This window comes from Squalius cephalus (assembly GCF_949319135.1).
Source record: "Squalius cephalus genome assembly, chromosome: 5".
NCBI classification, from domain to species: domain Eukaryota; kingdom Metazoa; phylum Chordata; class Actinopteri; order Cypriniformes; family Leuciscidae; genus Squalius; species Squalius cephalus.
The window spans coordinates 10,035,910-10,059,963 of NC_137126.1; the positions used below are offsets into that span (position 1 = coordinate 10,035,910).

The 24,054-nt window shown below is 40.7% G+C and overlaps 1 protein-coding gene and 1 pseudogene across 2 annotated transcripts; both read right to left on the reverse strand.

The window, feature by feature from the left end:
- Window positions 1–17,529: 17,529 nt before the first annotated feature.
- btg4 (B-cell translocation gene 4) lies at window positions 17,530–18,942 on the reverse strand. Its single transcript, XM_079871306.1, has 4 exons — window positions 18,554–18,942; window positions 18,332–18,469; window positions 17,962–18,223; window positions 17,530–17,854 (listed from the first exon to the last, which is right to left on the reverse strand). The coding sequence occupies exons 1-4, from the start codon at window positions 18,724–18,726 to the stop codon at window positions 17,651–17,653; spliced, it is 777 nt and encodes a 258-aa protein (XP_079727432.1). The 5' UTR covers window positions 18,727–18,942; the 3' UTR covers window positions 17,530–17,650.
- A 1,957-nt stretch (window positions 18,943–20,899) lies between these two features.
- On the reverse strand, window positions 20,900–22,299 carry LOC307159613 (putative nuclease HARBI1; annotated as a pseudogene). The gene is made up of 4 exons: window positions 21,878–22,299; window positions 21,594–21,707; window positions 21,371–21,480; window positions 20,900–21,283 (listed from the first exon to the last, which is right to left on the reverse strand). The product of its transcript is annotated as a putative nuclease HARBI1 (transcript).
- Between the last annotated feature and the right edge of the window lie 1,755 nt (window positions 22,300–24,054).

Here is a 24,054-nt window from a genome sequence, read left to right on the forward strand (position 1 = left end):
CTGATGCGATACTGTAGTAGACGGTTGCATAGTTATAATTTTGTCCCTGATGTTATCAATTTTATAAGTGAAGAAGTTCATAAAGTCATTACTGCTGTGTTGCTTGGAAACTTCTGGGCTTGAAGCTTTCTTTTTCGTTAGTTTAGCCATTGTTTCAAATAAATACCTAGGATTATGTTTATTTTCTTCTAATAGGGTTGAAAAATAAGCAGATCTAGCAGCTTTTAAAGCCTCTCTGTAAGTAATCGAGCTTTCCTTCCATGAATACCTCTAGATTTTTTTTTCTTCCAGTTGCGCTCCATTTTTCTGGCTGCTCTCTTAAGGGTTTACATTAGTCTCGCCGCGGCCGGACTACCCTCGAAAAGAGTTCAACATACTTACTGATGTCAAAATTGAATAGAGATAGAGAGACAACTGGGGATGGGCCGCCTAGTGAAGGGGGACCGGTTACCTGGGTGTTGTGTGTTTGAAACATGCTCTTTTTGTGCTTTATTTGGGTCGCTGTAAAAACAGCGTTTGTTTGTAGGGGCGCGTGCAGGGAAACTGTCTACAATAGAAAAATCTCCAGCCGCCTGAACTAAACAGGGAGCTGGAAGATTTAAGCAATCTCTTTTCAAGGGTAGTCCGGCCGCGGCGAGACTCAGACCCTCTCTCTTCTCCCCTGTTGCTAGGAGGTTTTCGGAGGCTCAGTGTCCAACACAATCCTGGGTCGGGGGCCCTGGGGCTGCGGGTGCGGATAGAGCTTAGCTGGCCATGAGCGGCGATGGGTGTCAGCCGCAGGGCGGGGCTGATAAACCCGAGGCGCTGGCTTTGTTAGCTGAGGAGGCGACGTTCTCTTGGGGCGGCTCGAGGCCTCGCTGGAGCGTTAATGCAGGAAGTGCCGTCATAGCTTGTGACGGCTTCTGTGCTTCGGTGACGCGCTCCGAGAATCCATTAACAGCTGGGCCGAAGAGACCGCTGCTGTAGACTGGTGCATCGAGAAACGCCGTCCTGTCCGCCTCTTTGATGTCCGTGAGGTTTAACCAAAGATGGCGCTCGAGCACGATCAGGTTAGCCATACCTCTGCCCATAGCCTGAGCAATGGACTTTATCGCGCGCAGTTCTAAGTCAGTGGCGCTGCGTAGGTCTTTAAACGACTCAGGATCCGGGCCAGACTCGTCCATAGCCTGGAGAAGCTTAGCCTGGAAAACTTGCAGCAACGCAATGGTGTGCAGGGCTGAAGCAGCCTGGCTGGAAGCGGAATTGGTGCGTCCAGCGAGGCCTGAAGTGTTTCGGCAGGGCTTGGATGGGTGAACTGCTCTAGTTCTCGAGGCCCACTCGAGCCCGAGGTCCGCCACAGCCGCGGTGAGGATACGAAGCATCTCCGAATTAGTTCTGGCGACACCAGCGCTTGACTGGGAAAGGAGGGCAGGGTCATCCGAGCCCGACTATTCCTCTTCGGATGCCGCAATGGAGAGGCTGTCGTCGTGCACTTCCTCGTCCGATCCACCAAAGGAGACAAGACCCACTGCTCGCTGAGAGGGGTGCTGGTCAGCCTGAGTGAACAGGACCGGCGAGGGTGATTGTGATAGAGAAAGTGAAGCACGCGGTGAGGAGGCCGCGTGGGTTCGCTTATCTCCGTGTGCTCGGGCTGCCGTTGGCTGCGGTGCTTCTTCTTCTGCGGCCCGGGGAGGGCGGGAAAAGGGAAGAGCATGAGGAGCTGTGTCACCATCTTCCTTGAAGAGGACTAGCCGCGTCCACAGCATGGAGATGGGCATGCTCTCGTAGAAAGAGCAACTTCCTGCAGAGAGTGCAGCTTCAGCGTGAGCGAGTCCCAGGCATCTGGCGCACTCCGTGTGCCCGTCCGACTCGTAGAGATGGTATCCGCACGAGGTGCAGAGAGAACGAGGCATTTGCAACAACGCTCATATTCTCCGGAAATTTCTCTTTTAGACTGTGTGTTGCAATGGCGAACACGCAGTTTTGCAGTGAAAGGATATAGCGTTTGATCGCCGGATGGCCACAGGAGAACGGCGACAGAAGAGGAGCGGCTTCTAGCAGAGTGAAGAAGGCGCTTTCCGCTGTGAAAGGCTCGTTCTAGCTGAGAGGCTTGTTTTGACGGCAAAGGCTTCGCAAGAGGCAGTGACGTGAAGGTCTCTGAAGGAGATAAATATCTGTTTTAAGGCAAAATAGATGGGCTTTTATAGCTATAAGCCACGCCCAACCTTGAAGCTGAGCTTCTTGATTGGTTTGTGCGTCTGAGCTGCCTCGCCATAGGTTGTGCAGTTGCCTCAGCACAGCCAAAGCGCGAGCTAGTAGCTCTGCTGGTATTTGCTGTGCAGCTGCACTGCATTTTAAATTGTAGGCTTCAATATTCTCGAGGAAAGGAGTTTTCCCCACTGCGTATTAGCTACGCAATACAAAAGTTCCCTTCTCAAAAGGGAACTACTGTCAGGATTTACTAAAGACACGCAGTGAAATATTAGCGCTGAAAAGGTGTGGACACAGTTATTTTTGCGGCTGACCTTATTGCATACGCATTTGTAGGAGTTTCCCTTTTAGATGCAGAATTTATGGGAGGTGAGTACTTAAAGGAATCATGCATGGTGATTTACTGAGGTTTGCGTTAGTCAATTTACTGGTATTTGTGCCGTTATTTACCACCCAAAAAGCATGTCTTAAACCAGATGCTAATTTGCGCTGCACATGGTAGATTGCCTTGGTCGTTATGGAAGTCATGAGTAGATTATGCGCAGAACTTTCCACTCCCATCTGCGCTTTTTTGGAATTTGCCCTGTTTAGTAAATCTGGTCCTTGAAGTGTACATAGCAACGTGTGTAAGACACACGAGTTGAGAATAAATATTATTATTTTGTTTCGTAACTGAGTTCTCTGTGTATGTTCGCTGCACACAGACGTCGTCCCCTATAGCCTAGGGGTAAATAGGAAATGAAAAAAACAGCATAAACATGTGGAGAAACTTTGAGGATCTCCAGCTTTCCAGCCCCAGAGTCACAAAACCAAACATTGAGGTTTGAGTTCAAAGTGGCATGTCTGCCTTTTATTTTCTTATATAACAAATTAAATAAAATAAAAATTATGTTTTTATAAAATTAAACATTACCTCGGGAGGAGGACAAAGAAACAAAAACACCTCTACCTGGAGGGGAATAAAGATCAACTTGCCTGTCGTTAAAAGAAAGAAAAACCAACAACAACTTCCCTCACTCCCTGACTATCCACTAAACAGGAGAAAAGATATAGGTATCCCTACATTACCCATAAACTTTATCACATACTGTATTTCATCAACAAAATGTGCATTGTGCCACACACATTGCACCCAACAACAAGGATCACTAAATTGTCTGGGATTGGAGTGCAGAAAACCTCAAATGCCATGTTGTCTCTCACCTCCCCCAACGTTCTCTGCACCATTATATTGAGGTCCTTTACGCATGCGAGCCCGTATAGACAATTGGAAACATGTTATCCTGTTAGTCTATCCGGGAAGCAAGCACAAGAAAAGAAAGCAGAGGCAGACAGATTCCAGTATTCCACTCCTCACATGAATAACAACAGCAACAAAAATATTACTACGTCTTTGGACAGAACACTGAAAAAAAAATTCTAAGAACAAAAAAAGTCTTAATGAAGCCAAACTCTTGAATAGTAGTGTATATATATATATATATATATATATATCCCCACCCCCCATCCCTCCCTTCCCTCCCTTCCCCCTTTAACAATTTTTTGGTAGGCATGTGTTTTTCCTTATAGGACACCAAATTGTCTGTCAAAAATACAAACTATCTTTTTAAATAGTAATTTCTCATTAGATGTTGGCTGGAAAGCACATCATGGCGTCTGTTAAACCAAACAGTGTATCCTTATACACTGTCCTCCCCAGTGTATCCTTAAGTGTTATGACCTTATAGAACAAGTAGATATACTGCAAATGTGTTTGTGTGCCAGAGGTCCTTGAGATATAATTTATTATATTGTACTTAACATCTGATGGGTCATCAAGTGTTATGCTGAGACATCTGTTATTTCATAACATTTACTTTTACTCTGTTATAGCATAAATAATCCTTTTTTTTTTTCCTTTGTTTTTAGTCTAGTTTTAAACTCTTTTATTGGGGCTTAACATTAGATGTTATAACATTATATGTTATAGCTTAATTTGAGTTTGAGGAAAATACATTTAATCACCACATTTGGAAATTATTTCTACAGTACATTGTTTTTAATTACAAAATTCACGTTTACTGTGCAACCATTCATAATAAAACATTCTGTGTGCAACCATTGATAATAATGTGAGAAGAATAGAATGGCTGGCGCTTAAACTATAGGGCACTACAACATGGAATGTTCTGTAAACTAATTTCAAGAAAGGTTGCTGGCAGCCATCTGTTTTGGGGCCCCCTTATTTGCTATTCCTACCCGGATCCCTCCCTCTTTTGGTGTCCTTGGAATCGTTGCTAAAGCCCTGTTACAGCGGCTCTGGTTATAGCCAGTAAACTGTAGTTCTTCTGAACACTCCTTTCTTCTGAATGAAAAGTCACTTATCATATCAGCCCTCAAAAGACAGTCAGATTCTTAAACTGAAGACAAAACAACGTTTCTTCTCCAATTGTACAATGCTCTCTGTTCTACAATGCTTATTTTCACACCTCTGCTATTCAAACTTGTACCCCAGAGAATGGTGTTTGCTCTCGGAGTGTTTCGCATCAGCACATATACTATTTTACCATACTGTTTGTTTATCCATTTTTATGACTTTAATATAATTTCTTATTACTTTAGGTATATTTGTACTATACTGTATGTAATTGTCTAATATTTAGCATGGGAGAAAACAAATCCTGGTTACCAAAGTTCCAGGCTTACAATCCCTGTAAACATTTTTGTCTGAAATAGACCTTGTTTTGCAAAATTTATTACAGGTAAAATGATAAATAAGTACATTTATTCGTATTGTTTTTTTTTCTGCTCAGTAAACCAAGGCCAAGGCCCAAGGTCCAAGTTCAACTAATTTAGTCGAATGAAGTTCCAATTATATTATTCTTTTGTTTAATTTGATTTGTTCTTTTCAATTTAATTTGCTTTTCATTTTGAATTTAATGTACTTCATTATTTTTTTATTTGAAGTCAATTGCACAAGTATCACAGCTCAATGTGTCAGAATGTTTGATAAATGTTACAGCTTTCAGTTCAGCTCAACCTGACTCTATTGTTTTAAATAAATCATGTATAGGTGCTTCAATGCATTGGATGGATTTTGTGTGCTGTTTATTGCGTGAATCAGAATGAATGAAACTTGTGTAATTTTGCTTTATTGAAGTTTGGATATACACTCACTCACCTAAAGGATTATTAGGAACACATGTTCAATTTCTCATTAATGCAATTATCTAATCAACCAATCACATGGCAGTTGCTTCAATGCATTTATGGGTGTGGTCCTGGTCAAGACAATCTCCTGAACTCCAAACTGAATGTCAGAATGGGAAAGAAAGGTGATTTAAGCAATTTTGAGCGTGGCATGGTTGTTGGTGCCAGACGGTCCGGTCTGAGTATTTCACAATCTGCTCAATTACTGGGATTTTCACGCACAACCATTTCTAGGGTTCTACAAAGAATGGTGTGAAAAGGGAAAAACATCCAGTATGTGGCAGTCCTGTGGGCGAAAATGCCTTGTTGATGCTAGAGGTCAGAGGAGAATGGGCCAACTGCAGGATAATGCACCATGTCACAAAGCTCGAATCATTTCAAATTGGTTTCTTGAACATGACAATGAGTTCACTGTACTAAAATGGCCCCCAAAGTCACCAGATCTCAACCCAATAGAGCATCTTTGGGATGTGGTGGAACGGGAGCTTCGTGCCCTGGATGTGCATCCCACAAATCTCCATCAACTGCAAGATGCTATCCTATCAATATGGGCCAACATTTCTAAAGAATGCTTTCAGCACCTTGTTGAATCAATGCCACGTAGAATTAAGGCAGTTCTGAAGGCGAAAGGGGGTAAAACACAGTATTAGTATGGTGTTCCTAATAATCCTTAAGGTGAGTGTATGTGTGGATTCGTGGTCATAGTTCTTCAAGGAAAAGGGAGTCATACTTATTTTGTATGACTTATTTTTTTCTCTGCTTTTTCACAGGCATTGTGAATTATAATGAAGAAAGCATGTTTGTTTGTTTTTTGCTTGTTTCATTTAAATGTATGATAACATTAATGAAGATTGAGGTGTTTGATTGGGTCTCTTTAAAAATCTAAACAAAAAACTATGCAAGAAAGTTAATTACACACATCCCCTTTAACTGTCTTTAAGGTTAAACCATCACAGAACTTGGGTGTTTTTAATTAGAAAAATTTCACTTATGAGCTGATGTGAACCAGACACAGTACTCGCACTGGCATAACAATTGTAAAGCTGTAAAGCACTTGTTTGTTATACTATGACATTGATACAGAGAGTTAATATAAAACCATGCTGGATGTGTTACATAATCTTTAGATTTAGGACCATACACTACTTGATTTTTCGGCCTCTTTCTAATTGGCAAAGATAGCGAGAGAGTAAACAGGAAGTGATGGGAGGAGGTGGAGGGTGAGAAGTATGTAGAATTGGGAAATGACTCCAGCGGATTTGCATGCAATGGAGCACATGTACTTTTTCACCTGGCTAAATCTGTAGTCTCCACCAACATTTAAGTGCAGAAATCAAGACCACATATTGCAAACATGCCTGACAAATCTGAAGAAGAGAAATGAAAAAATAATTACTGTTTGCCCTGCTTAGGATATAACTCTCATAAAACTCTTTCTGGCTAGTCCCGCCCCAAACCACACCATTGGTTGAGCCGATGTTGCAGTGCTGGGCCACACGAAGGGGTCAAAATTTGTCTGAGTAGTGTTTATATTCCCAGCAAGTAGATGCCAAAAGACCATTCGAAAAGGATCTTTCCTCACTTACAGCCATTCAAACACATCCATGTATTTTATGAAAAAAAAAAAAAAATGTGAAAACTGTGGGAGACTTTTCCCTCGCTATGGCCTTTCCGTGATTCAAAGAGAAACACTCTCTTAGTCATAACACTCTCTCGTAATGATGCAGTCCGTCCAAGGACATAGAATTTAGTAGGAATGCTAGGGACATGTCCCTGCAAATATCCATTGACAACTGAAATGTCCCTAGCATTAATTTTGATCAAACTACTCGTATTTAAAGCTACACTGTGTAACTTTTTAAGTTGATTCTTAGCAAAAAACACTTTGTTCTATCAAAAGTATATGTGCTCATTCATGTGTAATTACTTCCACCAACTAATAAAGTATTCTCATAAGCGTAAAATCTGCCATTTATAATACATACGAGCAAGTCGCTCGAATGGCGGCAGCCATGTTGCGCCTCCATCTTGAAAATACATTTGCCAAAGAGGGACATACCTGGAAATTCACCTTTCGCGTTTTACACTCAGTGACACCGTGACGAATGACTCTTGCGCCCGGCGCAAATCTAAAATGGGTTGGTCTGAAGTAGCTTCATTATCGGTGTGGTTTGGGCGTAACGTTAAATAAACCAATCGGAGCGTCATCTCACATTCCCTTTAAGAGCAGGCGTGCTTTTTCCTTGGCGTATTGCTATTATAACGGCGGATTTGCCAGGCGTACGCCAGGAGCGGTTCACAGCCGAGAAGACCGACGCTCTCGTCACGGCCGTAAAAGAGAGAGAAGTGACATTGGGGATGGAGAAACACACCCAAATTAGCTTCGGTTAAACAGGCATATAATAATGTGGGTAAATGTGTAAGCTAGATGTATGCTTTTATAATAAATTGTCTATCTATCTATCTATCTATCTATCTATCGTTTGTAATAATATGATTTGCAAAAATGAAAACTGCTGCTTCTGTGTAGATTAGAGAATCAAAGTGTATGCGCATTGTGCATGCTATACATTATGGTCAAGCATGCGCCCTTAAAATAGCATAATGAACAACGCGCAACGCACCACTGACTTTAGACTAGGTTTTTTTCTGGCCAGTGGCGCAATTGTTTTATGGAACAGTAAAATAGCACCAGGGATTGCTTGCGCCGGAACACGCCTCCTTTTTTGCGCTGAACCGCCCAGGGAGTGCAAGTTCATTCCCTAGTTTAGCGACGTGCTTCTGTGGAGGGAAAAGCGCGCTTTGCGCTGGTGCAAAATAGGAATGAAACATGCGTCGGTGTACAAAGTCAATTGCGCTGGGTGCAAGATAGGGCTCAAGGAGTGAAATGTTACAATTCACCCCAGTCTGGGTTAGTTATAACATACCCTGGGGTGAGATGTAACATTATGATATCCACCGGATTTGCCAGGCGTACGCCAGGAGCGGTTCACAGCCGAGAAGACCGATGCTCTCGTCACGGCCGTAAAAGAGAGAGAAGTGACATTGGGGATGGAGAAACACACCCAAATTAGCTTCGGTTAAACAGGCATATAATAATGTGGGTAAATGTGTAAGCTAGATGTATGCTTTTATAATAAATTGTCTATCTATCTATCTATCTATCTATCGTTTGTAATAATATGATTTGCAAAAATGAAAACTGCTGCTTCTGTGTAGATTAGAGAATCAAAGTGTATGCGCATTGTGCATGCTATACATTATGGTCAAGCATGCGCCCTTAAAATAGCATAATGAACAACGCGCAACGCACCACTGACTTTAGACTAGGTTTTTTTCTGGCCAGTGGCGCAATTGTTTTATGGAACAGTAAAATAGCACCAGGGATTGCTTGCGCCGGAACACGCCTCCTTTTTTGCGCTGAACCGCCCAGGGAGTGCAAGTTCATTCCCTAGTTTAGCGACGTGCTTCTGTGGAGGGAAAAGCGCGCTTTGCGCTGGTGCAAAATAGGAATGAAACATGCGTCGGTGTACAAAGTCAATTGCGCTGGGTGCAAGATAGGGCTCAAGGAGTGAAATGTTACAATTCACCCCAGTCTGGGTTAGTTATAACATACCCTGGGGTGAGATGTAACATTATGATATCCACCGGGGTGATATAAGGATAATGAAATAAGGATTAAGACAAAAAAATTATTTTGCAAGCTTTTTATTCAACACTGACTTTTCAATATAACTTGTGTGTGTGTCACTCTCAGTCATAGTAATTGACCATTATAAATTGAACTTGAACACAAACATTGTTTGTGTGTAAGCATGTTTGTTACTGTCAGTCATAGTAAATTTGCCATAATAAAATTGAACATTGTGTGTGTGTGTGTGTGTGTGTGTGTGTGTGTGTGTGTGTGTGTGTGTGTGTGTGTGTGTGTGTGTGTGTGTGTACTCTCAGGCTATGTTTACACGGAAACGATCTGAAGAGAAAACGCAAAAATGGCGTTGCGTTATCACTTTTTATTCTGCATTTAGACGAGCGTTATGGGGGGGAAATCTGCGTGCATATGATGACGCAAAAGTGTGTGAAATTCGATGTAGTATGCACTCCAGGCGGCTAGGTGGCAATGTGAAGCACTGCCACACAACAACACCAAGTCCGCGTGCCTGCGTACAACCTTCCTTCTACTTCTCTCCCTAGTAGACTTTTGCATTTTTACCCTTTAGACGGGAATGCGACGGTGGACCGTTTTTTGCGTTTTTAAGCCCCAAAAACGCCGTCGCCGTCTAAACGAAAGGCACATCTGATAAAATATTTTTACGTTTTCACCTGCGAGCGTTCTCATGTAAACAGGGCCTCAATCATAGTAATTGACCATAATAAATTGAACTTGAACACTTGAACATTTTGTGTTTGTGTGAGCACGTTTGTTACTGTCCGTTATAGTATTGGCCATAATAAAATTTAAATTGTGTGTATAAGGTGTTAGGGATAGGTTTTAACATTTCATTGTTGTTACAACTAACCCAGAGTCATGTAGCCATGAACTAGCTTACCTTAGAAATGAAGCTCTAGCATAAGTTCTGCCGGGAAGACTCAATTGTTACGTCACTTATTACCTTCTCATCTATCCAATCATATTCCTATACTTGTGGTATAAAAGACTGGTACTTACACACGTCTGAGTTTGCAGATGCTGACGCTTCCATTCACCTCCATCCTCCCCACCACCACCAAGACGGGTCTTTCCCTCCATCCTCCCCAACACCACCAGGATGGTCCCTTCCTATACCTCGCAGGGGGTCGGCTGCGCCCCTGCCTTCGTCTTCAGGCAGGATATGCAGAGTCCGGATCCTCGGATTGCAAGCTACGGACGGGGCCTACGCCAAAGAACTTGATTGCTTGCTGGGCTGTTAATAAATGATTAATTGTCACAGTATTTATTCTCCCGAGTCTTTCTGGTAGAACTAACAGGCAAAACATTAGCACTAACAACTTACATGGAAAAAAAATCTACACAGACATACAATAAACATAATTTAAATTTGATGAGTTTAACTACAAAGCAGAAATTCCCATAACAAAAATAAACAAAGTTAAAAAAGGTTACTTTCTTAACTTAAAATTGTTTTTCAACATCTGCTGTGTTTGCCACAGGGCTGTACTTTATCACATGTGGAATAAGGACTAAACTGAGCATGTGTGAAGTGAATCAGGTGATTTGTAAATAGTTCCTGGTTGGACATATTGGAATTGTTACAAGCTGTGTCCCAATGTGAAGGTCTTTCGAAGGACGCACCATGTAGCCTTCGTAGGATTTCCTAATTGCGAAACCAGGTGTTCCTGATCACCGCTTCTAGCGCCAAGCAACAGTGCGAGAGGACAGCTGCCATCCTGATAATTCATTTGATATAATTGAGTAAACAGCTATGGAGCAAGAATTAGCTGTCATTTTTATATTTACATTTTTACTGGAGGACATGTATTTTCGGCTTAGCCAAGACCATGGCCAGCTAAATTAAAGGAGAACTCCGGTCAATTTTAACATTGAGCTCATTTTATTGTACATTTGGAGTGCTGTCAATACAGAGAACAACTACAAAAATCGGTGTTGCCTACACCGAGTTATTCTATTTTTAAAATTTGCACCCTGTTGACTTCAATGGGGCAAGTACTAAACCTGCTTTTAGGCTCTTAACATCCTTGATGTGTCATTACAAGTGCACAGAAAATGTGAGTGATTCCTTCTGAGTGAACACGAGTGGATCTGACTGCAGTAGATGTGAAAGATATGTATAAAAATGATGTTATTTCAGCCAGCGCAAATACCTGTTTACATCCTGTTTTTCGGTTGAAGTCCAAAGTAGTCAATTGCCGAGTTCACGCGCATAGGTTTAGTTACCTATGATCACGCGCGTGAACTCGGCAATCGACTATTTTGGTGCAATTTTCAGGGTGCAAATTTTAAAAATAGAATAACTCGGTGTAGGCAACACCGATTTTTGTCGTTGTTCTCTGTATTGACAGCACTCCAAATGTACAAAAAAATGAGCTCAATGTTAAAATTGACCGGAGTTCTCCTTTAAGCTGGTTTGGGCCAGATTACACTTTAAACTGTTCAAGTATTGGGTGTTAACTTACGTAAATAATGTAATGATATATGAAAAGAAAACTTACATAGGCCTTTCAAAGGTTCAAATGTTCACTTATATCTTTTGTAGGCTAGTGTATTATTTTTATTATGTACACAAATGGACCATGGTGAACATATTTACACAGGTTTTTAACCCTGTTTGAATATAAAACCCAGTTGAATATAAAAAAGTCCAGTGCAAATGTTACTCCCGCTCGTCATCGGCAGCTTTCAGTTGCCAGGCAACAGGAATAATTCCTCCATAGGCTAGACCGGTCCAAGCGCTTCAGATGCGCCCTTTGATATGGGACGCAGCTGTAGTTAGTTAACAATTTGTCAATATTGTGACAATAGGCCTACATTTTGTTACTTTAATTTTCGGAACTACATAAGCCTACTTCGTTAAGTATTGCAACATACGCAGTAATGCAGTAGTAGCCCAAATATAAATGCAAAACCATCATAAAAAAAAGTTTTTTTTTCCTGCAGAATACATACCTTTAGTTTTACTCTTGATACCTTAAGTACATTAGAGTATGCAAGATAATTTTGCCTTACTAAGGTTTGAAATATATGACTTGTAGTTATTCCCCAATGCAGTATTAGTAGTTATAAAAAGTACTTTTTTCAGAAATATACTTTTCCGTCTATTGTACTATACCGTCGATTGAGTCAGCCCTGCAAACCTGTTGGTAGACAACTTAGTGGATAGTGTAAATATGCACTCAAACACTCTGGAGACCATCCCAGATGATGTCCCACCAGCAGGAGGCCTTACCAGGGTCTCTATTGTGGCAGCCCATCCCAGTCCAGCAGCACCACCAGGGTCTCCCTGCTCAGCTGAATAAAAATCTACTGTACATAATTTTGTTCTTATTTTATGTACTCTAAATTAAAATGTTTATGTTGATTTTGATGTTTAACGTATGTTGGAAAAGGTACCTTTATGTAGCCTAAAAACAAATGATTTTCATTTACCAATTTTATTTTTTTTAAAAAGTATAGAAGAATTTGTTTCATGTAGAAATTATGACTGTCATTACAAAAATCAACAATGTCCAGAACAATTCGTTCTCTTTTATTTACACATTTAAAGTTGCATAAAAATAAATAATGTACAGAATTTTTCTTTCCTTTTAAAAAATAAAAGTGAAAAAAAGTTAAACAAGAATATGTAGAAAAAATATATATTTTTCAATCATTCTCTCAAGAAGAGAAAACAGCCTGTCCATCCTCTCCCTACTCTCCTGTGCTCTCCTCGCCTCTGCCTCCCTCTCTAGTTGCATGTTCTCTGATCAAGTCCAAAAACTCATCCTCTCTGTCTCGCAGCCTCGTGCTGCTGGTGGTGCTGGTGCTGGTGCTGCTGCCCCTGGCTCTTCCTCACCGTGGGCACCCACTGCTGAACTCGGCCCTGGTATGTCCTCAGGGATTGAGGCAATGAGGACAGGGGGGTTGGTGCAATGCTTCTGTCCCAACACCTCATCCATGAGGACAAACCAGGGCCAAGTTTCAGCAGTGGGTTTCCCACTCACACCCTCACACTTGCAGGACACTAAAGGCAGAGCAAATGAACTATTTCTTGTTAACAACAACAGCACAATAAATTTTAGCAAAGATGTGTGTATTAACTTTCTTTGTAGTTTTTATTTATTTTATTTTTTTGTTGAAGTTGTCCATTATTATTATTATTTTTTTATTTTATTTTTTTTGGCTGTATGGGAGTTACATTCCCCAGCAGACCCATTTTCTCCATAATTGCTCTAAAAAAGCAGAAAAGTGTACTTATGAAAAATTTAAATGTGAATTTGCTGTCCACCACCGAACTCTAGTCTCGGCCGCCTTTAAAAAAAAAAAAAAAATGCTGTCGTCAATGGCGCGCAATGACTTATAGCGTAGGATAGGCCACTAAGGATCCTTTTATGTATCCTTCCTTTCACGGGGAAAAGAAGGGTGCATTTGGCGTCGCTTTTGAATCAGGGTAGCCTTCGTCGGCCCGCGATGACGCAACTGGCCTTCGAAGGATGCAGAATTGAATTGGGACAGCCTTCATCGCGCCGTGGTGACGCAATTGGCCTTCAAATGTGACCCTCCAAGGATGCAGTCTTTGAATTGGGACATCCTTCGTCGTGTCGCTGTGACGCAATCGGCCTTCAAATACGGCCTTCGGAGGATGCAGCCTTCATATTGGGACACAGCTACAATGACCCATGTTACAACCAACTTGTGTTGATGTTATATTACAACTTGTCAGCTAGAAACAGATATATAGACAACACATGTTGAGGGTCACATCGGAATGTACCTAAATTCAGCTGGTTAACACTCACAGCAAACGATTAAATGATTAAAAATATATTTGAATCACTCATTGAATACAGAAATTATTTATGTAGAAATGCTTATTCTTGATTATTAATCACTCATTACATATACATTGAAGCAGTAGTGGATTCCAATCCACCCCTTCATGACGAAGTAGTATGTCCCAGAGCTTGCCTACTCTTTTGCTACACACTCAAAAGTATGTACTTTTTCTTCACAAAAAGAGTACTTTTAGGCTTTAGGATAAGTAGGCGAATTGGGGTGCAGCATAAGAGAATAAAGACAAACAGGAACTAAACAAAGAAATGGGAAGCACTGAAACAAGTGCAACAGAAAGTACACTTCAAAACAAAAGTCCATAAAACTAGACAAAGAAACCCCTGAACCCATAACTGCCTGCTGACTGATAGACATCTGGAGTGCTGGTTGACTTGCTGACGTCAGGAGTTCTGGCTGTCTTGCCGACATCTGGAGGGCCGGCTGAGAGACAGGGTGTCTGGGCTGCCAGCTGGTTAGAGGACCTCAGTAGTGAGGACCCTGGCACATCTGGCAAAATATCTTAAAACAGGGAGAACATGCATAGAGAACATAAAAGAAGTTATTATGATCGGGAAGAGGGTGCTAGGTACTGCCTCCGTGGTTGAGACAAGGGAACTAAGAACGGTCTTTGTCTGCGAGACGGGGCCGACACAAGACTCCAGGACAATCTCTTTGGTTGATACAGGGCAAACAGAATATGCATAATCGGCTGTGACAGGGCAGGTAGGGAACTCAGAAACGGCCTACCTGGCCTAAACGGGACAGGCATTAGATTCGGGACTGACATCTATTGCCGACACAGGACAGGTAGCTATCACTGAAACTGCCTCCTTTGTCGACACTGATCATGCAGTGGATTCAGGCACGACCGTCCTGGTCGTAACCGGACATGTAGGAAACTCTAAAACTTCCCTTTTTGCCTTGACTGGGCTTATAGGGAACACGGGAATGGCCTCCCTGGTCGAAACGGGACAGGCATTATACACAGGATCAACCTCCTTGGGTCACAACTAAACAAGCAGGAACTTCAGAATCAGCCTCTGGTGAGGGAATTTGGATTGGCTTTACAATCAGGGAGGAGGGAAATTGAGGTTGTCCCTAGTTGAGGTAAGAGAGTTCTGGACGACAACTGGATTTGAGATTCTCTCAGGATGTTCGAGGGAGGACTTTTTCCCTCCTCCTTTGTCTTCTCCTTCTGGCTGCGTTCACAGTAGTGTCCAAATTAGAGGATATAGGGAATTCGTAACCGAGCTCCGAGAAGACACTGAAACTGGAACAGATTCTAGACTGAGCTCGGGGACAGGAGCAGCCTCTGATCGAAATTCTGGAGCAGGAGCTGATTCCTGGGCTGTAGCAAACTCTGTGCTCTACACTGGACTGTATTCTGGTGTCAAAACAGACTCTGGACAAAACTCTTGGACTGGAGCGGACTCTGGGACGGGCCATTTGGAGTGGTTATGAAAGACTCGAGTGTACTCGAGATTTTCTGAATAGCATGCTTTAGAAACACTAAGCCTGTTTTAATTGCCACCCATGCAATTAACATGACACAATTGGAAGATTAGTTATTTTGGCCACCTGGTCACTGCTTCCAAACACTGGTTTCTTGGATTGGGGAACTGCGGCCTTGACGTGACCATACCTGGGGGCAACAATTGGAGGATCAGTTATTTTGGCCACCTGGTCACTGCTTCCAAACACTGGTTTCTTGGATTGGGGAACTGCGGCCTTGACGTGACCATACCTGGGGGCAACTTGCTAGGCCTGGAGCTGAACATATTAGATGCTGGGGAAGACAACCTTTTATTCTCTGAAAATCCCATGGGCACTGACATATGAGACCAAGGGGGTTTGCTGAAGTGTGGTGTCTTCATCACTAACCTCACCTTCTGTGTAGGGAGAGCCACACATCCACAGCACCATGTCCAAATACTGTTGCAGTGAAATGTTCGGGTTGCCAACTGGTATTCAGGGAGACATGTGGTTGTCCAATCCACTCCAAAACAAGTTAATCAGATATTGGTCATCCCAAGTTGTTAAATAGTAATTCTGGACAAATTCCATACGTTCAGGTCAATCTGAACGTATACTGCAGCCATTTTGATAAATGGAGGACAATTTATCCTTCTCACTGACTCCTGCTGAGTCCATGTTTGGATGGTCTGGCCTGTAATGATATATTAGACTCACAGGAATATATTAGAATCCAGGCGCAAGAGTTTTATTGAATGACTAATTGATGAGAGATTTTTCATTTTTGGGACAAGTAGTATCCCTTTAACAGTTGCTGTTGAACACCATAGCTTAAAATAAAGAAGGGGAAACCGTTTACATATTTTAAAGTCTTTGGATACCCCGAGCATGCTGTTATTTCCCTGAAAAACAAAGTTAAATTTAAATAACACCATCAAAAGTTGTATTTCCAGTCAACTAAATTAATTTACATTTGACCAATGACAGAAAAGTAAATTTATTAACTCCGATCAAGTATAAACAGTTCATTAGAGTAACAAGGCACATGCACATTTTTCAGTGTAAACATCAGCATGGGAGGCCTATAGGTTTGAAACTTAATTCAATACCATGATAAAAGCTTCGGCAATTATTGTGATATGAAAAATTTAAATGGTCACTTGCTTCATATATATTCAGCTTAAAGTAGACCTAAAATGAATACATAATTATGGTTTGAAGGAAAAATATTTGAAAATCTTGTGTATGTTTTGTACTGTAATTTCTTTTAGATGTCTCCTTGTATCCATTAAGATAAAATACACTTGATAAATATGCATTGCGTCGTGATTAAACTGAGGGCCCACAGCAACAATGAAATGCAGTTAAAAGAGTCTCTAGCATAAACCATGTTTACATGCAATAAGTAATGCCCACACACGGCACTATTTTTAGCAGGTTCTCCACTCAGTGGCAGTTAATGGAGATCACAGAAAAAAAGCAGAGGTAAATCAGTGCTTATTCACATGAATAACAAAAGACGCAAATCTGAGAGATTTAATAGGTTGCTGTACTCACACTACATGACTTTCAATGTCAGTTCCAGTCAAAACACGTCACAGGATTCGGATTGTAGGCAAGTCTAAATATTTAACCTCGCAGGCATCTGCAATTCATTAGGGTGATTGAATCTCAAACCACACTCCATTTTCCTTTTCAACAGAAATACTATACTGCTAGTCAAGTTCAGAAACATACACCCAGGAAAAAAAAAAAGAATCTCCCAACTTGCATAGCTCTGATTTGCCAAATACAGTACAACACAGAATTCACTGAGATCATTTATAAGAGAAAGACTACTTTAAGCACACAATGTGAAATTAAGTTAAATTAGTACAAAAGTTAGAGCATAAGTGAAGAGAAACTCAGTATGAAGTGCTCCGAGTTACCACTGTAGATTGAGCTTTACCCTACAGTTACAAATCATAATTTTGTATCAGTCGTGAACATAAAAGCTTAACTGAAATTACAAGCGAGAAGAAATTCTCTGCTTTGACAAAAGGTATGGATATTGTATATTTGTCACCATCTAGTGGCATAAGCATAAACTTCAAATACTTCCACACAAGAAAGTTATATTAAAACAGATTTTATTTAGAAAGTATTTTCCACAAAAACCATTTAATAAAATTAACTTTAAAATTGTATTGCCACATAACTCCATAAATAATTTATTAAATCATTACATTTAAATCAAGTTATATTCAATAACTCACGTATGCCTGCATAGCTGCTCAGCAAAACAATGACACGCTGAGATATTAAAATTGAATTCTAAGAGCGGTTCTTGCTGACCCAGTGAAATCGGTCCACCCTTGGACCAGAGAAGCCGTAGGAGGGCCTGTAGCCCTTAAAACTCTTATGAGATGGGTATGGTCCACCTGAAGAATGCTGCTGGTAGCCCTCAGCAGCATATGGTTTTCTTTTAGGGTATGTCCCCCAGTTTTGCATGGGAGGGGGTTGCCCAAACTCACTGAACTAGAGATTGAAAACAGCAATTAAACCAGTGCAATTTTAAGAAAGCAACAAGTAGTGTTAAAGACAAGCTAAGGGACTGAAAAAAGTGGTTATATGGACTTTGTTACCTGGTATACACTGTTTGGGTTGGAGACCGTCGGGATGCATTTGGGCTCTGGAACTGAAAGACTGCTGCTATTGCTGCTACTCACGGTGCTGCTCACAGTGCTGCTCATGCTGGTGTTTCCTCCCTCCTCATCAGAGGAGGTTCCAGAGTGGTAGTCTGATGAAGCCCTTTCCACTGCATTATTTATCCTACGAGAGAACTCCCCATCTCTCTTTTGACCCTCCAACTGGGTAACACAAAATGGGGTTGACTTCTCACCATACCTTTTGAGAACAAACAACATTTTCAGTTTTGGAAGTGCTACAGTGGTAAAAATCAAATCATAAAAACTATTATACACTTCATTGATAGGCCAGCAAATTTAGAACTACCGGCAGGACACCTCTCCCGGATCAACCCAAATGGTCACTTCCTTTGGTAATCCAAGATTTTCATAAACAGTGTCACTCTGGCAACAAGCACGTTCAATAACTGGGTCTCTTGTTTGAGCTTTGTTCATCCTTAGACACCTAAGAAAAGAAAAAGCCCTTGATTGCTCAAATTACTTAAATTTACACTTAATTCAGAAGTTAAGTTAGCATTAGGCTACTCACCTAAAAGCTTGTCCTTTGGTTGGTTTTTCTGGGTACCAATGACTTTTGTAAGTTTCAAAGAGCACTGAAGTTAGTGCCACAGCAAATTTCTCCCTCCGAACACGATCCAGTTTACCATGTTTCTTTGCTAGTCTTGCAATAAAAAACACTGTTGCTGCAATCTCTTCCTTCATTTCCAAGTGGTGAGTCAATCAGACAAGCTAATTAACGGATTTAAAAAAAAAAAAACAAAAAAAAAAACTTAAAAGTAGGCAATTAAAAAATACAACTAACAAACTTGCTTTGTATTGCAGCTACTTGATAAGTAAGCCTATCACTCTGGTGTTTTGCTTCAGCTATGTAAAATCATATTAGGCTCCACAACTAAGAAATTCAATCTCTTGAACATCAGTCAGCTATTTAATGCCTCAGGATGTGCTGATCTGTAATTAGATTGAACAGGTGTTTCAAATTGTGGGAGGAACTGATAATGTTCAAAATTAAGTCTTTACTAATCATTAGTCTCAGGTTCAACATAGAGGAATTTGTTTTCCTAATCGTTGTGTGAATTACCAATGAAATTAAATGCCACCCATGTTGATACACAAATAGGTAGCCTATTGTAAATGAGTGGAGATTTATTTTTATCTGGACTCCCATTTATTACCATGATATTGGGTTGTTTTTGGACAGACCCATCCCTAATTTAGTAGGCCAGGGGCCTGTACCATGAAGGTAGCTGAACAAACTGGGGGTTACAGGATTGGTTTTCAGTCGACAAAACCAAACCGATGCAATCAGGCTTTATTGGTACCATGACGCAGCTCATCAACTTTCTCTGTCAACTCAGGCTTTGATCCTTAAGCTATGATTAATCCACGCGCGTGCACATAAAAGAGTGACGTCGACACTGAACAACCAATCGCGTTCGATATGGACAGAGCGAGAGCTATTTATTTTTCCGCGCAGGAGTAAGAGATAATTTTTCAGAAATATGAAGAATATAGAAGTGTTTTTCAAGCACGCAGTAACAATGTATCTGCTGCCAAAGCAAGAGAACAATCTTGGAGGAAGATTGCTGATTGCGTTAATGCGTAGGTTAAACAATTAATGTACATTTATGTAGGCTAATCATATTAAAAATGTATTAAATGCTAAAATGAAAATGTATTCGTGTTGATACATACATACGTACGTACGTACGTGTGTGTGTGTGTAGATGTATGTAAAATGTGAATGTATAGGCTATTACATTCTAAGAAAGATTGATATTCATTGATTTTTAGATGCAACCCCAACTCCAAACGTTCTTTGCAGCAGATCAAGACAAAATATAATTCAAAGTGGTGAGTATTTACCATAACCTTTTATTATTTTTTTGAACATTTAATCGCAAACAGAAAAAAATGTGAAATGAGGAAAACTGGGGGAGGGCCACCTCCTCAAGATTACACTGTGGCGGAGGAGTTGGCGCTGAGCAACAATGAGGGGCGGCCGATTATGGATGGGATTGCAAGTGCTGTACAGTCTGACCCTGGTGCTGGCTCCTCTAAGCAAGTGACACTGGGTATGTGTGTACAATGCATTACTAATGTTTTAAAAAAAAGTTGACTTGACTCTGTTCTGCAGTAGAGGGAAATACAGTGTCCCTGTTGAAGCCAGCACACAGTCTCCCACACAGAGGTCAGTATGCAGTAGACAGAACACCAAACATAACCTGCTTTATAACAGTTATGCTTTACATTGGCCTTTTATTTATTAGGGTGAACCAAACGATGAAGACACTCTGCCTGTGTGTTCTGAGACAGTTGCTGAGGTGAATGCACTGGGCTTTTTATTATGGCACACATGTAGTTGTCATAATTAAGTGACTGGCCCTTACACATTTTTCACAACCTGCCCCAGAAACTGAGGCCTCTACCTCAATGGGCTACAGAAGGAATGTGAACAAGGTAATGCTTTAAACCCTTGACATAAATTACAGTCAGTCCTGTGTTTGTAGAAAGTCATGCCACTTTTTGTGATTTGATCAACCTCCAGAAAACGTGTAATGATTGTTTGTGGTGGAATTGTTTCAGGTGGAAACAGACTCAGTCAGGGCCCTTTACAAAAGGAGTCTCGAACTAGACTGCACACTGAAGGAGCTGGACTGTGAGCTGAGGAGGCTCCAAATTAAAAAAAAATTAAATTGGAGATCAAACAGCTGGAAAAAACAGATCTCAGTATGTGAACTTTTTTTTTTAACCAAGTAACCCTTTAGTTGGAACACTATGAATGTTTATTAATGTAATTTTTCTTGCTCTCTTTCTTCCCCCCCTAGCCACATGATGACCAATAAAACAGTTTGAGACATATCTGCAGTGTCAGTGTGCTTTTATTAAGTAAAATATTGTGTTGTGATTGCATCTCTGACAGCTGCGCCAGCTGGGTGGTCAAGTGTGATGGGGTCAATTTCATCAGGGAGAAGCTGGTTTTGTGGTGGTAATCGCTCCTTTCTGATAGTGGCTATATTATGCAGAATGGCACATGCAGCCACTATCTGTGACACCCGCTCTGGTGACACTCTTAAACGCCTAAGGCAGTTGAAACGTGCCTTTAGGATGCCAAAGGTCATCTCGATCTTGACCCTGGTTTTACTGAGGGCCACATCGAAGCTGTTTTGTGGCCCTGTCTGAGGGTCAGGATAGGGGGTTAGCAAAAACCTCTGGCATGCATAACCTCTATCTCCTACCAACAGGCCATCAAAAAGCCCTGTCATAGAACAGAAAAGGGGAAAATTGTGTAAGTTTTGCTATTAAAATTGAAACTTTAAAGTGTACTGTACCAAATTTAACTTGCCTTCCTCAAAGCGCTGACACAAAATAGACTCACGGAAAATGTGAGTCATGCACTGAGCCAGGCCATTTGGCATCCAAACTTGTGATCATGCATTCATGATCACAAGTCATCTGCAGATGAAATGTACAGTAAATAATTGTCCTATCTGTTAGTTACTATTTATTTAAAGATTGATCTCAATGCAAATAAAAATCATTTCACATAGGCTATATAGTAGCCCTACCTGAACATTAAGGCTGTGAAAGGACTTTGTTCACATAATCTGCCTCATGTTCTCCTAGAGCTGTGGAGATTGCAACATGTGTGCAGTCTATTGCTCCTATGACTCTAGGGAATCCTATCATAGGAATTAAAAATATATATTTAAAATCATTCTTAACAGGTAGCTACTGCAGACTATTGTATAATAGATTTCTAAGTGTGAAATATGCTTTTTTGAAGAAGAAAAAAAATGAGTGTGAAATGTTAAATTTGTTCTTGTGATGTCACCCTATCAAGATATCTTACCGGCAATTTTATAAAAGCCCTCTTTTATGGACATGGTCGATAAATGTCCAGGGAACACAATGAAGCTATTTATGTACCCCTGCAGAGCGAGGACCACCTTTCGAATGGTTCAACAGACCGTGTTTTTCCCTAGATTCTCTGCATCCCCGACCGCATACAAGTATGTACCACTTGCAAAAAAACGCAATACATCCCATTTGCGGTACAGTAAGGGCATGGCTTTGACGAGTCACATTTGTTATGTGCGGCTCAAGAAGTTCACAAAGATAAGACATTCCTTCCGCGGAAAATCTGTATCTTTCATACAAGTATCAGGAAAGTCAAATGGATTTTATCTGTCCCTAAAAACTCTCTCTACGAAGTGCTCGTCAAACAATTTGCGCTGAGATGTCCACAGGGTTTGGAAGAAAAGGTGAAGTCATGGCAACAGACACTGGGAATAAGTTACGTCACCTATATGTTTCTTTGCATATATGCAAAGAACCTATATGTTTCTTTCCCCAGAGCAGGTTAGCCGTGCAGCGTAAGATACCATGGCAACGAACACCGATTAAAGCCAAGCTACTTTCATAGTACCTAAAACCCAGGGTTGGCGGAAACTAAACTGAAACATAGCTGGCTAGCCACCTAAACCGGCTTCATGGTACAGGCCCCTGGTTGATAACCAAAACAATATAGAGAACATACAGAGATTTGATTAGCTTCACAGAACAGCTGAGCAAACGTGTTCCCTTTGAACAGGTTGGGTCTGCAAGGACCTGGTGATTTTATTTTGTATTTTTTTTTTACCTAGTCCCTGTGGGCAAGCCTAGACCTGTCCTCACGTGGACTGAATGGTCTCTCTGGTAACGTTGTCCTGAGAGCCATTGTCCACTAAACACTGTATAGCATTGCCTCCCAACTGCTAACAACATAACTTTTCAGTGTTGACATAGATATGGGCCTCAGAGGCAGTTTGTTGTTTCCAAGCCTCGTTACGCTTGACTTTTCTTTCTTTCAACCTAAGGAATGATAACAGGTAACTGCTGAGCAATGCATATTTTAATCCTTTGATATTACTGTGGATTATAAACTGATCATTCCGACTCTACAATATGATTGGGTTAGCTTTAGAAGCTGTTGGGAAATACAGATAAATGCACATTCAAGTTCTTAAAGACTGTAAATATTGGACCTTAATATTGTACACCATAATGAATGGTACGTCTAGTCTATGTCAAACAATTTTTTTCATTCACGGAAAATTACAAAGTCTAGGCCTATATGTTGTCTATCCATTTTTGAAAAAAAATGTAAGCCTTTTTTCAAGATTTACGCATTTCAATTAATAGTAAAATTTCATCAAATTGAATTGAATAATACTTACATATTATGAATTAATAATATAAAATGAATAAAAAAACTAGAGGTTAATGAAACATTTTGTATAAATCTAAATGGAACAAGGGAACGGAGTTTATGTGATTCATATTCATAAATTACAAATATTTAAGTATGTTTATATATTTAATATGTTTATATTTAAGTGTACGATTTATACAAAATGTTTTATTAAGCTCTATTTTTTTTTTTTACTCATTTAACATTCTTAATTCATAATGTGAACAGTATGTAAGAATTATTAAATTCCGTTTGATGGAAGTTTATTATTAATTGCGTAAATCTTAGGCTCAGCCTACTTTTATTTAGTGTGCTCAGAATAAGTTAGATTAATCAAAAGATTATTTAGTTCAGTGTTTGGGGGAGTGCACAAGTGTAAAGATGACGTTGTATTGTTTATATTTAGTGAAAGTAATTTTATTAAGAGTTTATTGGTTTGAGCTAATTAAGTAGGCCTACATTCCACTGATTTTACGGTTTTATAGTTTCGCTCTTTGTATGGCGCGCATCTCTGTATTGTAGGCTATAGGAGAAATAGCGCCAGTATCAGCAGCGGTGAGCGCCGTAGTTCGCGCTCAAGCGGCTCCCGCCTCAGACGGCGCTGAATTTGACCATACAATATCAGGCCTGGCTATAAATGCAGACAGCTTGTGTTGGAATCCAAAGCAGAGGGACTTTGAAAGACGACGGGACAGAGAGCTCACGATGAGTTTCTTCTCACACATGAGTTTCGGCTCACTTTAAATGATCGTTATGAGGACCTTCGTTTTCCAGTTATGAATTGTTTTATTTGACAG

Excerpts from the sequence above, each read along its gene's own strand:
- btg4 (XM_079871306.1), bottom strand. The coding sequence starts at position 18,726 with ATGAAGGAAGAGATTGCAGCAACAGTGTTTTTTATTGCAAGACTAGCA. Across the intron at positions 18,224-18,331 it reads CCGGGAGAGGTGTCCTGCCG|GTATGGTGAGAAGTCAACCC; the intron begins GTAGTTCTAAAT and ends TGTTCTCAAAAG. Across the intron at positions 17,855-17,961 it reads ACCCAAACAGTGTATACCAG|TTCAGTGAGTTTGGGCAACC; the intron begins GTAACAAAGTCC and ends TTCAATCTCTAG.